At 42.9% G+C, this 15462-nt stretch overlaps 1 protein-coding gene across 1 annotated transcript in view; it reads left to right on the top strand.

Moving 5' to 3' along the window:
- Positions 1-15462, top strand: part of MEGF10 (multiple EGF like domains 10) — a 302219-nt gene that overhangs the window by 90593 nt on the left and 196164 nt on the right. The window contains exons 2-4 of the mRNA XM_086961113.1: positions 1912-2043; positions 3275-3376; positions 6564-6664. Coding sequence (XP_086817239.1) covers positions 1928-2043; positions 3275-3376; positions 6564-6664 — 319 coding nt within the window. The 5' untranslated portion in view covers positions 1912-1927. The remainder of the gene's footprint in view (positions 1-1911; positions 2044-3274; positions 3377-6563; positions 6665-15462) is intronic.

Raw genomic sequence — 15462 nt, forward strand, 5'->3', positions numbered from 1 at the left:
GCTGATGAAATCGAACGTGCCCCGATGATTGGAACCGATTCAATCCTTGAACCAATAGTAAGTTCCCATCAAAGTTGATATTATATTGTATATTCCATTCTGTAGCATGTTGCTACCGTTCTGTGGTTCTGGGCAATCCTTGTCCATGTTGCTGTAAGCATGGGCTTACTATGTGTGTGACTGGAGGAGTGTGTAAGTGTTGCCTGGCCTGGTGGTGACGCATTGGTTCTTCTGCATTGGGGTCAGAGGGGTGCCAGATTGGTGCCGTGCATAGCTTAGCAATGCATACCGCTGCCACGGCCTTGGTCTTTGTGGTTTCTTGGACTCATTCTTCACATGAACCACGCTTGTACTGAACCTGGCTGTGGTTCTTCATTGACAGTTCTCTTGTCCTGGGCAGGCGCCTGCTTCATCAGTACTGGCCTGGTATGGTTGTGACAAGCAGGGTAGCAACCCTTTCTTACTTGCATGAAAATTTGTTGCAAAGTGATCTGTCTCGAACTAGCTCTTGGGAATTCCAGAACTGTGAAACTTCCAAAGCTGAAAGGGAGCACAAAATCTCGATATCTTAGCTCACAGCCGCCTGTCATGTGATGTTCCGTGTCCGATCATTTATTGTTGATCAATGTTTTTTAGCACACTGCTCAGCAGTCACACACATCCATGAGGTGGGCCGTTGTTCCCTTCTGTTTTTCTTTGCTCACGTAGCTCTGGCACGCAAGGGAGACATGCGTGCAGCAACTGGTACCGCAGACATTTCTAAATCAATAACTGATTTAATGAATTAACTTTCTTATTCATTCATGTATGGATTCTGAAGACCTCAATAATCAAACCATCAATCACCACGCTCTAGCATTGATCCATTCCTTAATCCGCCTAACTTGATACTACTCATTCATCTACGCACTCGTTCATCCATTCTTCTGAACTCATTCACTTATCCACCCATTTAAATCTGACTCTTTCATTCGTCTTTTCATTTGTTCTCACCCATCCATCCTTCCATCATATATACTGCTTCCTAAGTATCCGTGCAGTCGTTCACTCAGCAGTCTTCACACATCAACTCATTTACCCATTGAGTCTCACACAATTATTTCTTCATCAACTCATGCACCCATTAACCTTCCCATTGCCACTCTTATGAATGCATTTATCCCTCCACCCAACCCTAAAGTTTTACTCTCTCTCTCACATACACAGCCAAATATATTCCTATGAAGCGGTACTTAAATAGCTCAGACCTAGCTGGGAAGCAACAGGGCACTGTACATTACTGGGGGGAATGGGAGATTATCTACAGGGCCATGCACGTCAAGTGGGCATTACACAAATGCAATTCATACATAACAATTCACGTTTTTGGACACATGGAGATGAAATCTTCTGCCCAGCATTATACGATGTTGAGTCAAATGTTGAGCTGGGATTTGAACCTCTGTTCTCAGGTTCCATAATCAGCAACTCTAGCTCTTAGGCCACATCTCTTAGTGCACAAGTGTATGCGCAGACTCTCACACACGCTGTGATGCTTAATTAAACAAAGATTTCCATTCACTTTTAAACAGAAAGCCTATATTTGTGTGACTGGGAAAATACGCCATGACAAGGAAATAAGATAACTGGTGATAAGGAAAAAAAAGAACCTCATGCTAGATACTAAACTGTAATATATGAAAACCAAACCAGTTCTCTGCGGGAATAGGCCCTCATGCACACAGATTATAAAATCACCTAAAGATCTGAAAGAAACCCTCGATGAAGTTAGGGTACAACCAAAGTCCCAGCCCCGATCTGATCTACTACTAATCCATGTGTGTCCTTCAACCCTTTTAATTCAATCAATTCTGTACAATGTGATGAGATGCTCTTGGCCTAATGTGCACATTTATTTTCCTTCTTTTATAGGTCCCTTGCCGAAAAGATGGTCTTTCCCGTAAACTGTGTTGGTTTCTTGGCATTCATACTTTGGTACCACTTGGTGGGGACGTCACATGCCCTAAATCTTGAGGATCCGAATGTGTGCAGCCACTGGGAGAGGTAAGCACTTTGTGCCTGGTCCAGGGAGCAGGCGATGTCCCTTCATCGTTGACTGTGTTTTGTGCGGGTTATCAGGTGGCCTCTGCCCCAGTCCTGTCGAGTTTTGCTAGGCACCGCTTCAAGCAGTGGATCGCAGAGGACCTTCTAGTGCTCATGGACACATACTAAGAATCTTCAAAAGACAATGTACGTGTCTTCTATTGAGGCTCGGTCTTAACTGTTATCATAAACATGACCTAATTGAAGCGGCTGGCTGTAGATTTGGGTGGTAACTCGCCTGTTGTTTGGAAGTAGTATTTAGGGCCTGATTACGAGTTTGGCAGACAGGGTTACTCCGTCTCAAGCGCGACGGATATCCCGTCCGCCGTATTACAATTCCATTATATCCTGTGGCACTTGCAATTCGCGGACCTGTATATCCATCACGTTCGTTACGGAGTATTCCATACGCCAATCACGTAATCAGGCCCTTATTCCTGAGGGAGATCCACCGACTGAATTCCATCCATCATAAAGAGTAGCCGTGGTAACACTACAAGTGGGTCCTCCACCCGGTTTTACTTTTCCTCCAGGAATCTGGGGTTTTTCTCTACCCGCTAACTTTAAAACAGGCCTTCAGTTTCTGAGGTTAACTCTCTCCATAATGACATTTATTAGGGAGGCAAAGTTACAATGTGCATAACCTGTGGTTGCCTTTGACCCTCACAATTACCGATTTTACAATATAAGCGTGCAAAGTCAGACTAGGAGCACATTTACCACGTACATCAATCAGGTATCAAAGCGATTGTCATGGCCAGCATTCAGCAATCATGGATTTACAAAAATGTCACTCACGAAAGGTGCCTCAGTAGTAACTTGTTTCAGCTGCGAACTGCAACAATCTTCAGGGTTCAATGGACCCCACAGGCCCCTTCGCTTCAATTCCACTTCACCTGCTGCACTAATGGACGCCACGCCACTGCTCACAGGAAGTGACTTCCTGCAGGGGTCTTTGGTGTAAAACAGCAGCCAGGGGGTCCACTTTCCTTCTTGTACTAGAACCTAAGACAAAGTGACTGTGCCACTGCTGCCTGTGAGAGTTTCCGGCTGCTACCCGGGAGTTTTCTGCTCTTTTCTCACACCCACATCACAGCTACTGCCATCTTACATCTTCCAGATGATGCAGGTGAAAGTCCTTGGTGGTGTTGTAATGTATTGATCATCTCTTTTTCTTGTTTTTCCCTCTCAGCTATTTAGTCACAGTCCAGGAATCCTACGCACATCCGTATGACCAGATCTACTATACCAGCTGCACAGACATCCTGAACTGGTTCAAGTGCACACGGCACAGGTGAGGTACACAAAGGTCATTAATGCTGGCAGCCATGGAACTGGGATACTCACAACTAGATTCTGCCTGTCCATTAATATCACTTTGCATCGCACTGTAATTTAAAGGAGGTCTAGAGTAATGTTGAGATGTTCTTGGGTGCTAACCTTGTGTTCACTAAAAAAGATTCCTTTATATCCACATAGGCAATACCCATATCATAATAAATGTCTTCGGTACCGCATGTTGCTGAACCAACCGGAATTTAGTTAAATCCGCACATGGCCCGAAAAAAAAATCAAAGGTTAAAGTAACATTATGGTTAGGTGAATATGTCAGTGACAACATTAACGTTATGAACTAAAAAAAACTCAAAAATTCACCAGTTATAGTTAGCAGAACTAACTATGACTTGCGCCAACACCATGCACTGCTTATGATCTCTCATATTACATCACTTGTGACATGTTCTTTGACATCACTGATGACATCACAAATGACATTATTGATGACAGTGTTGATGACATCACTGCTGACATCATCCAAGTAGTATGTTAGCTTGTTTTATAGTTTACATAGTGGCAGGCCATTTGAGATGTCATCATTGATGTCATAAATGATGTCTAGAACTTGTCATGAGAGATGTAATATGTGAGGTAATAAGCAGTGCATGGCTGGGGTGCAAGTTATAGTTAGCTCTGCTAACTATAAATGGTAAATTTCTGTGTTTTTTTTAGTTCAAAAAGGTAATGTTGTCACATATTAAGCTAACTATAGCATTACTTTAACCATTTTTTTCATTGACTTTCCAAGTTTTTTTTTTAACAAAAACAGATCTTTTTCTCACACCTAACTATAACGTTAATTAACCTCTGTTTTTTTCAGTGAAAAAAGTGACATCATAGTTAGGTATGGTAATAATAACTAACTTTACATTAAGAAAACCCAGGAAATACACTGAAACAAGGTGAAAGTTACATTTTAGTTAGGCCTTGTAATAATATAAACATTATTGTTTTAAAACAAAAAAACACTGACATTTACCAGTTATAGTTTACTGATGTAACTATACCTTGTCCCTTGTCATGCACTGCTTATGACATCACACATTGACATCATTGATGATATCTCAAATGACATTAGTGAGGACATTATACAATGATTGTGTTTTTTTGTAATTGAAATAATTCTACACACCGCATGCAGGTCCCTTTGGATGTTAAGCAGCCTGCCTCACTTTTTAGGCTGCAGGCAAAAGCTGAAGTTCGGTTTCTTTGGCTCTGCAGTTGTTAAGACCTGCTCCAAGAGAACCTATAGAGGAGTGGGCTCTTTAGAAATGCTGTCAACAAATCTACCATCAGGTGTAAATACAGTTTCCAGCTTAGTAGGACACAATCTGTGGTTTGTATAACATCATGAGTTTGCCGTTCTACTTTCAACACTAGGCAGTGCAAGAATCTACTGGCATAGTGATGCAAAGTCATGTGAAAGAGCACTGAAAGAAATGGACCAAAAGAAAATGCTTCCACTCTTAATGAATAGGGCCGAAGGAATCATTTTTCATTATTTGAGAAATTACCTGGTGGTGCTTTCCCAAATATAAATTCATTTTATGCCGGAACTAGGCATTGCATAGGTGACTTAGAGAGGAAGCGTTGACTTTGACATCCAACTACTGGTGGGGCTAATTTTGACAAGGAATAAAGTGAATTTTTGTCTTTTATGATTTTATCATCGAAATAAAGACTTTAAAACCTGAATAAAGTGAAGCAAGTTTATCAGGAAGATTAGGAAGATATTTTGAGAGATCAGATTCTGAGGTCAGGCAGAACCATGTATGGCTGTTGGCTCTTAGAGATATTTTGTGATGAAGCAGATAACTTAGGGGCTGATTACGATGGCAGTAAACCCGCCACCGAGGTTTACCGCCATCATGAGGTCGTTTTCTGCCCGCCATTTTATTATGGCGGGCGGTAATGTGGTGGTCGGAAACTCCGACCGCCAGGCATCCGACGAACTCCTTGAGCACATCGGTGTGGCAGAAGGCCTCCCTATCCCTGAAATGGTGGCGGTGCCTATCAGGCACCGCTGTAGGGATTCCGATGGTCCATCCCCACCATCCTTTCCATAGCGGTTCACCCACCATGGAAAAGCTGGCCAGATGAACTTTGGGGGCCCTTAGCGGGCCACCATTTCCCCCAGGCACCGTAGTTTTGGGTGCCCCCTGCATTTCCCTGCACCATGTGGCAGGCACCGCGTGGTGCCTGCCACATAGTGCAGGGAAAAGCGAAACCTGCCTTTTATTCCATTGGTGTGGGTGCTGCGCTAAGCAGCACCCGCTGCAATGGAAAAAATGCCTTTTGCGGCCACCGTGGTCGGCCGCATTGTAATTTGATATTTGGGACCACCACCTTATAGGTGGGTGGTTCCCATCTCCGGGACGATGGTGGACGGACAAAAGTCTGTCCGCCATCGTAATCAGGCCCTTAGACTTGAATTGTGTAGGAATGTTCACCTTTGTGTATAACAGATATAAAACAGGTTTAAGAAGTAGATTTGCGGATAGCAAAAATAAGTCTAATTTAAAAAAGATAGTTATTGAAAAAATGAAAAATTCTCTAATTTTTCTAAACTAGGAAATGTGTACTGTATTATTTCTATTTATTTGTGAAATTATCTGGGGTCTGTGGTATATTCTCAGTCCTAATAGAAGTTTGAACTATAGGCTTGGAGGATAATTGTGGAGCTCACATTTTAAACTAAGGGTTGTCTAAATGCAAGCAATCGGTTTTTAATAACAGCAAATTAGCTGAAAGGACTAATCACGATTTGAAACTTTGGTCTCACTTACATTTTTTAAATTAATGCATCAAACCGTTTGGGCTAGCTTACTCGAATTTCTATCCATGGGTAACACTTCGAAAAGTGCCAAATGTTTAAGGGAATATCACCGGACCAACAGGCTAAACGATACATCTTGAATTAGTAAATGAGACTAGCTGTGAAATTGGACGTGTTTAAGACGCACACATCTTCACTTTCAGTTTCCACCATAACTATTACATGTGTACTCTGGAGAAAAGTTGCGATACATTAGCAGCGTGTACATGACAGGCACTGTTGGGGATTAAAAATGAGAAAGTTAATAGGTCTTTAGGCCTGCATTTACAAAGTTTTCAAAAGTGTTTTCATATGTTTATGTTCACAGAATAAGTTATCGTACAGCATACAGACGTGGAGAGAAAACTATGTACAGACGCAAATCTCAGTGCTGTGCCGGATTTTATGAAAGCCGGGAAATGTGTGTCCGTGAGTACAACCTTCCTTTGCTTTTTTTTTATTTAGAGATTATATATACAGCACACATTGAAACGAATCTCTCAATAGCCCAGTCAGACCAACCTGGATAATCCCACCTCCGAAAGGGTCATCATCTTAAAATAAATTTCTGGTGTGCCCACAGAGCAAAGGGGCTTGAGTTTGTTATGTTATGTTATAAAAAGCGCGCTCAATTACTCTAGAGTATCCTGGCGCGAGCTTGTGCAGAGAGGCAGAATGGGTGGGAATGGAAATTAGAATGCTATGGTAAAGAGATGTGTTTTTAGTGCTTTTTTGAAGACAAAATATCTTGGATGGCACGAAGTTGCAGTGGAAGTGGGTTCCAAGCTCTCGCTGCTTTTACAGAGATAGATTGACCGCCTAGACGAGCGTGCTGGAATTGTGGAAGGGCCATCCGACACTGGTTGGCCGACCTAAGGCAGCGGTTGGGAACATACAAGTTTCAGAATATGACAACAGAAAATAAGAATCCTACCTCAATTAAACATAGATTTGTCTGGAAATGTGATGGCTTTGTGTGCGGCTAAGCTGAGGTTGCTTGCGGTGATGTCTTTTCGGTCCTTCGGTATCTGGATTGAAAATGCTTGCTTTAGAATTTAAAGGTTGTTTTGGGTGGACTCACCCAGAAATGTGTTGACTTGAAATCGTTTTTCTGGGAGGGCTTGCCATAGGTGACTTAAGGCATAGAGAAAGTGTTGGTTTTGAGATCCAGTTTACAATGGTGTTCATTCTGACTGCAAAACGTGAAGCAAATTTATCACGAAGATCATGAGGATAATTTGGGAGATCAGATTGAAGTGTCTCGGCTCTACCCTGTAAGGCCAATGGTACGAAGAGATATTTTGTTGTGGAAGTAGTCAGCTTACACTTGAATGAGGTAAGAAAGTGTTCCATGGTGTGCAGTGTACATAGAGCAGGTGCAGAAGATAGAGTTCTGGACAGCAGAATGTAGTTCAGTGAGAAAATATAGTTATTGAAAAAAATGCAGCTATGTTTTTTAATTAACTAGATAATGTGTACTGTATACAGTGCGGCTTAAGATTGAAATATCAGCAAAGTATGTGAAAATCATACATGTAAAAAGGTGCATTACATGTACATAGCTTATGCGTGCATATGTTCGACATATTTCTGAATACATAAAATAGTTACAAAGTGTTACTGTGTATGGGCATGCATTGCGCCAGCTGAAGTTTATGCCTGTCTTTGTAAATCAACATTTTTGTGCTCACTCCTCTTTCAGACTTAATTTCTTTTAAGACAACACAAATGTGTTCTTCAGCTGCTGTTGTAATGACCGTTATGCACAACATGTCTCTACAAATAGTCTCTTCACAGATTTAATACAGTCGTCATTTATGCTTGTGAATGAGCCCTTTTATTCCTGTTTAGCTGTCGGCAGCTGTGCTGCGGCATCTAGTATTGGACCGATCTGCTTGTGCACGGATGGCAGGAATTATCAAGATGTAGCTTGAGCAGCAACACATATTTATCACTGTATAATCACACTTAGCTCTTGTTCAGTGTTCTAGAGATTAGTATGAATTCAAGGATGCCACGGGTTCCTTAGCTGGAGCATAACGCTTTGCACGGTCAAGAACTGTACATGAAGCAGATCTTTTGATTGACTGTTAAAAAAGGGATTTCACCAGAACCCACCACTCTAGTCAGGGTAAGTCAGATACATACTCAGATAACCTATGCTCATCCCCCTGGTAGATTGGTGCAGAGCTGGCAGGCTTATCAAAAGAGGCAATGTGCAAACTATTTGTGCAACACACACACAGTAACACAATGAATGCACCACAAAAAGACTCCACACAGTATGTATAAAAAGACTGTGTATTATAAAACACATTAGCACCAAAACAACATGATTATCATGTAAACTTTGTAATTATTCACAGTTATAAGTAGTACTGGTCATGCTGATACAAATCAGGTGATACAATCAAGAGATATGCACTTTTACAGGTTCCTATCACACTTATCAATTAAGAAACAGTGCTGCAAAAGCTGCAGGTGCTACCTTTAGAGGGGTTATGGTAATGCCTCCCTCAGGAAAACGAGCACTCAGATACTGCCCAATTCTGGCAATGCAGCTCTTGCGAGTAACCGGCGACTCCATTCGGGGTCCTCAGGACCAGGATCGGCAAATGCAAAGAGAAAGGAGTACGTTGATTTTGGCCCCTTTGAGCTGGGGAAGCAAATGGGGCATGTCACCCACCAGTTAGTCCTGAGCTGTAGTGCGGGCCTTGCCAGAAGAATATACACTATGAGGTCGAGCAGCCTGCTCCCTCACTTACGTGTTCCTCCTCAGTGTCTGGCTAACCACAGAGCCTGTACACCACAGGCCACCCAAAAACTACAGCATGAGATGGGGGCGGAACACAAAGCAAAATCTCCTTAAGGACACCACTCACGTTGTTCGGAGTTTCCTACGCCATAAACACCACAGGGAGAGAAAGGGTCATTGAGATATTTAAAGACCTGCCCAGGTTCACATCCCCTATCACTCAATTATAATAACAAGAAAGAACCGGGGGTCTCAAGAGCCACTAAGGTAGCTCACTGGCTGGGACTCCTCGCTGAGTGAGTCAGGACACAAGCTACCTACAAGCCAACAATCACAGGAAACCAAAGAAAAGAAAGAGCAAGCAATAAGTGATTACCAGTAAGATCCTCATACAGCTAAATGGATTCGCATCAATTTGTCGTAATGATCAATCTTCTCATTTGGTCGTCCATATGTCGGAATGGAGTGGTTCCTGATCATCAAGACTTATTACCATACCCGGGTTATTAGGGTGAATTGGATCAGACCCATATTCACTTTAGACCATAAATGATAGATCGTATGAGAATACGGTGCAGTGCAAAAACACAAAAAAGTGGTGAATAAAATAGGGTGATGAGGCGAAAAACAAAGCGCTTTATTAGCCCCCTTAAATTAGGGGCTGATCCGACAGTCTAATAAAGCGCTTTGTTTTTCGCCTCATCACCCTACTTTGTTCACCACTTTTTTGTGTTTTCTTTAGCTGTATGAGAATCTTACTGGTAATCACTTATTGCTTGCTCTTTCTATTCTTTGGTTTCCTGTGATTGTTGGCTTGTAGGTAACTTGTGTCCTGACTCCCTCAGCGAGGAGTCCCAGCCAGTGAGCTACCTTAGTGGGTCAGGAGTTTCCTACGGCCCTACCCACGGTAAATGTCAATGTTAGGTTGTGCTGGGCTCAGAAGCTGGGTTTTCCTTTGGCGCCAACCGAAGACTGGTGCACAGAAACACCCTCCGGTTTCCAGTCAAAGTGAGAGCTCTTCAACACATGCTTATGGGCTGAATGCTGGGCAGCGCACTACACTCTTTGGGCTAATACAAGACGAGGTGCTCACCAGGCACAGCTAGATCCGGGGTGATACACGGAGCGACCGGACACACTCCTTGCTGACCTGCACTACTGCCAGACTTACAAGAAGCAGAGTCCCTTGGCAGTGGTGCCAAATTGAAATCTTTGATAGCCCTGAGATTCCTAAACTGGGGCAAGCCAACAAGCCCTTGGAGAACACGTAGGGTCAGCACCGCAGAGTAGCAGCAGGCAAAATGCCTCCACAGTAAGGCAGGTAGCAAAGTTGCAGCCTCTCTTGCAGCTTCAGCAAGCAGCAGGCCAACACAGGAGAGCAGTTAGCTCAGTGGCAGTCCCTCCTGGTAGCACAGCAGTTCGTTCTGGCAATGTGCAGGTGTAGAGCCAGCGATGTCTGGTTACAGGTCCAGAGGTCTACTTAGAACAGATGCGAGGGAACAGCAGCAAGCAGGGCAACACGCAGAAAAGCAGTCTAGTTTAGTCCTTTCAGCAGCCCAGCAGGCAGCAGTGCAACAAGCAGAAAAGCAGTCCAGATGAGTCCTTTAAGCAGGACAACAGGCTTTCTGACAGAGGTTCAGTTCCAGACTCAGAAGTGCCTGATTAGATGGGACCAGACCCCCAGTACTTATACCATAAAATGCCCTTGAAGCAGAGGTGACTTCAAAGGAAAGCCTTTGATGTGCACAGGTCCCCTTTCAGCCCAGTCATGTGTGCCAGGTTAACCCTGGGGGTTAGTCAGTGCTTTGTGTGAGGGCAGATCACTCCCTATTGAAGTATGAATGTCAGCTCTTCCCCTTCTATCTTGCTCAGAAAGACCCATCAGAATGCAGATGTATGCAGATACAGCTGAGTGCCCTGTGTTTGTGGCTGTCTATAGGGAATGCAGAAAATGTAACTGTCACCCAAACTCAGATGTGTATTAGAAACAAGCTGTGAGGCACATAGAATAATAAGCGCAGAGAAATGTCCACTTTCTACAAGTGACATTTCTATAATGGTAATGTGAAATCCAGCATTACCAGTAAAGAGGATTTACCATTGCCATTCCAAACATATGAAACATAATTCAGCTACTCCTCTCTGATCAGGAATTACATCTTTAAAGTATTTTAAGGAATCCCCAAAGCTATGAGAGTAACAGGCCTCACCAAAGTGCAAAACGAATTTGGGTGTTTTCACTACCAGGACATATAAAACATATGGGTATATGTCCTACATTTTACTTACAAAGCATCCTGCCCTTTGAGCTTACATTAGTGGTGACTTATACGTGGTAAAAGGGGAGTTTAGGACTTGGCAAGTAATTTTAAAGGCCAAGTTGAGGTGGCAGTAAACTATTCACACAGGACCTGTAATGACAGGCCTGAGATAGGTTTGACAGGCTACTCCTGTGGGTTGCGCAATCAGCACTGCAGACCCATGAGTAGCATTTGAAGTACCAAGTCCTGGGTATATGGGATACCACTTTACAAGAGACTTACTAATTAATCAAATATGCCAATCGGGTATACACCAATCATAAACACGTTTAGGGAGAGAGCACATGCACTTAAGCAATGATGAGCAGTACTAAAGTGCCCAGAGTCCTAACACCAACTAAACTGAGGTCAGAAAAAGAAGCGGGAAAAGACAAAATGTTTGGGGTAACCCTGATAAAAGGGCCATTTCCAACCGTGACTTTTTGTTTTCTTGAAAAAAAAGGGTGACTTCCCAGTAGACGCGTTACCACTCAGCACTGAACATTACATGTGAAAAGTACTAAATGCCTCCTTAACAGGGTCCCAGATGGGGGGAAACAAAAAGAGTAAAAATCCTCCTCGGCAATCTTGTAGCTCCTGGGTGGAGATGAAGATTAATACTGAAGTTGTTAGCAAGGCACCTGAAATATTCAAAGAGGATGGATCCTAGCAAAAATGTCCAGTTGTATCTAATAGAAGTTCCAGCTGATAAAAATGAGGGACAAAGATAGCAGCAAAGCAGCAAAGGGGTGTGGAACTCATTGGAAAATATGTGAATAAATGTGTTTCAATGCATTTATCACTTGCAAATGCCTCTATAAATATGATTCAAACAGGAACTGACATCACAGGAAAGACTCTACTTCATCTTGTTTTGAGAAACTGATACCATTATATGGAAAAGACTGCTGTCTTGGAAAGGGCAGATTATAAGGATTTTTTGCAGCCCTTTACTGAAACTCATGATATCTATTTTGCACATGAACTAGACGCCAATATTGATATCTATCCCCAGCTTTCCCTCAGTACTACCACCAAACTTCATGCCTGGTATTCCATGTAGCTCCTCAGGGTGACATTATACACGGAAACGTCTGTGTGGTCTAGGTGGCTTGGACTTGTAATCATGTGTGAAGCATGATGTCACACAACATGCTGACTTAGAATTTCTGTTCCTGGATACATGTGAACTCATGTAGTCGTTTGGAGCAGGCTCAGTTGTTCATACGGATGTTACAGGCAATCCGAGCACAAGCAGAGAGCCTAGAACATCAGCTCATCACTGTATCTTGTATGCAAGTGATATTTTCACTGTAATGAATCCCTGGGAAGTTAATGTGTGAAAGTGACTGGGGATGTATATGTATGTGTTAGCTCACTTCCCATAAACCCTTTGCTGGGAACTACCACAGAGGCGGACCAAAGTCTACTGAAAGTAGCCCTGTCTCACCCTTTAGTAACATGAGCCAAGATAAAGACATACTCTTGGGGAGTTGGTGTGCAAGGATAAACAATTCAAAATGCTCTACAGTTAAACTAATTAAGAATGCAATGTCATACAAACTTTACAAAAATAGTTAAACTAAACTAACTAGTAAATGTTGCACCCTTGTAAACTAGAATGGAAAAATGACAAAATGTTTTTAAACTTTGTAAAATTAATTTGGTAAGCATTACCAATATAGAAGTCCATGAGAATACATATATGTCTCAGGAAATAAAAGAAATCTCCGAGAATGATTAGTTTGCGGTTTCTAGTTGGTCCAGGTTTAAAAAAGTACCTTTCACCCTAGATGTTTTGGGAGGTTAGCCATTTATAGTGATGCTAGTCCTCGGTCTGTACCTGGAAACGTGTTCGAAGTTTGTGGGGAAGAGTCTTGGCCAAGATGGATCACTGCAGTGGAACTGGAATCTCACACGTAAGCTTCAGTGGGTTTCAGATCAGGCAAAAGAGATTCAGCATGGATAGTGGTTCCCACAATGAGGACAATTCTGGCTGCTTACCCTATGGCTTGCTTGGGATTTGAGCAGCGTGGCTCTTAACTAGATCTACTTCTGTGTCCATTCTCAATCCCACACTTCTACTGGGACTCCAGATTTCCAGAACTTCAGACTCCAGCAGGAGTCAGGAAAGCACCAAAAACAGACTGCGTAGCCCACTAGGCCTGGGGATAACCCAGGAAGCTAGCATCCCCAGCTTTGGTAGCCACGTTCAGTCCAGGAATTGGGGTGCAAATGAGAGTAACTCTAATGCTTCTTGTCCAGGGGTCACAAGAACGTTAGCTATGCTGCCTTATATGCCCCTTTCCATCTGTGCAACTCTGTCACATCCCTAAGGGGCTGCAGTGCACACACACACCTCACATTCTCTCATTTACACTCTGGGGGAGGCCCCCAGGAGGGGAGGGGAAGGCTTCACATCCTTTTAAAAATGTATTTTGCGTGCCCTGGTGCATCAAAAACAAAGTGAGCTTCTACTGGACGTAGAGACCATCTCCTTAAAACTTTACACTGCGATTGTATACTTGCTTAAGTTTGTTAAGATAATGCTTCTTTCCCCTTTTCTGTGATTTTATTGCTGTTTTTTATGCCGATTTTACGATGTACATTATGTTTGTATGGTGGTAAGACCCACCCTTTTATGATTTTTATAAATCAAATAAAAGTATATTATTATTATTACTGGACGTAGAGACAAATGCATTGGGTGGATTCTCACAAAACAATGTGTGTCAGCCACGTGGGCTGATTAGCCCTGTGACGGGCCATTGTGAGTCGTTCCCTCTCTGAGACACCTCCCTGGAAACCCGTCCAGGTACACAGAAAGGTGAATTATCAAATAAATAGGCACCATCACGGAATATCGCGGCTAGAGGAATACGTGATGAATTGAGCAACAATTCTAACCTCATCATCAAATGTACTTTTAAATCAGATCTCACAGTATGAGTTTAGGTTAGTTTTGCATTGCTAAAGTATTGTCATGTGTGTTTTTCACAGAATGAATTATTGTACATCATTCAGACTTGGAGTGAAATAATATACAGACACAAAGCTTTACGCTGTGCCTTCAAAACTGAAGATCCTAGGGACTGCCACCAAGTGGATCTGAAAATGTGCTTTATTTCTTTTTTTGATTCTGAAGTCACATAATCTGTTTTTAGGCGCACTATACAAATTGTGTAACCTGTAGGCTTGGAAAACTGGAAGAACCTATTTTTTTTCCTCTCCTGCTTCTGTTCACAAGCACAGGGCACGCTTTCTGATGATTACTTCACATAAAATCTAAAGTGCCAGGTACAAACGAAAAGACCTCTGATCTAGACCCAGACTGCACTACACAGCCATCCCAATTTATGAAAAGACAGGACAAGACTGGCATGTACATTTGTAATGAAGCTGAAAAAAGTTGCTCATTTTTCAAGGGCTCCTTGTATCTGACTGTAGAGGCAGGTGTCACTGTATCAATCTCTGTAAAAAATGTTCTATTCATGTTAAACTTGAATGTACTTCTTCATAAAACATCATTGTGTACAGTTACAGTTCAGTAGCCCATAAAAACGAGAGTGATTGGCAGGGTCAGATGTGGCTGGTGTTGAATGCCTCAGTCTGGGAATCTGACCACCAGAAATCCAGACACTGCCTGCCGAGCAAATGTCTGCTCTGCGTCCCTTTGTGAATGGGCCATGGAGCTAGAAAGCTAACCGCACTGGCCAGGAGTGGAGCCCAGCCAACACCACTCCTGACGTCCCGGGGGAACTCGATCAAGTGTTAATTACATTTGGAATGAAGGACTAGATGTTGAATAAATGTTGCACTCCCTCTTGGAGACTTAAAGAGAATAAGCCACCGCATTCTTTGCTAGGCATGATAATCAAGCGCCACAGAAGATGAAACATGGTCGTGGGCGCGAAGCGGATATAATCTACCCCTGACATGCAGCCCCTGCCTCCCAGCTTGGGTTTTAGATCTAATCCACTCCATGAAGGAAGAATGTGTCAAGTGTTGAGTTCACACTCTGCCATACCGGGGACTGGTCTGGTTTAGTCCTCTGATTTCCTGTTGTGCTCATAGATGTAGCTGCAGTACACTGGTGGCACTTCTTGGGGTTTCCCACATTGTCCGATCACCGGGGCCAGGTGAACAAATTGTTATTATTTTGCGACTCGCAA

This window comes from Lissotriton vulgaris, chromosome 3_1 (assembly GCF_964263255.1).
Source record: "Lissotriton vulgaris chromosome 3_1, aLisVul1.2, whole genome shotgun sequence".
Classification (NCBI taxonomy): Eukaryota; Metazoa; Chordata; class Amphibia; order Caudata; family Salamandridae; genus Lissotriton; species Lissotriton vulgaris.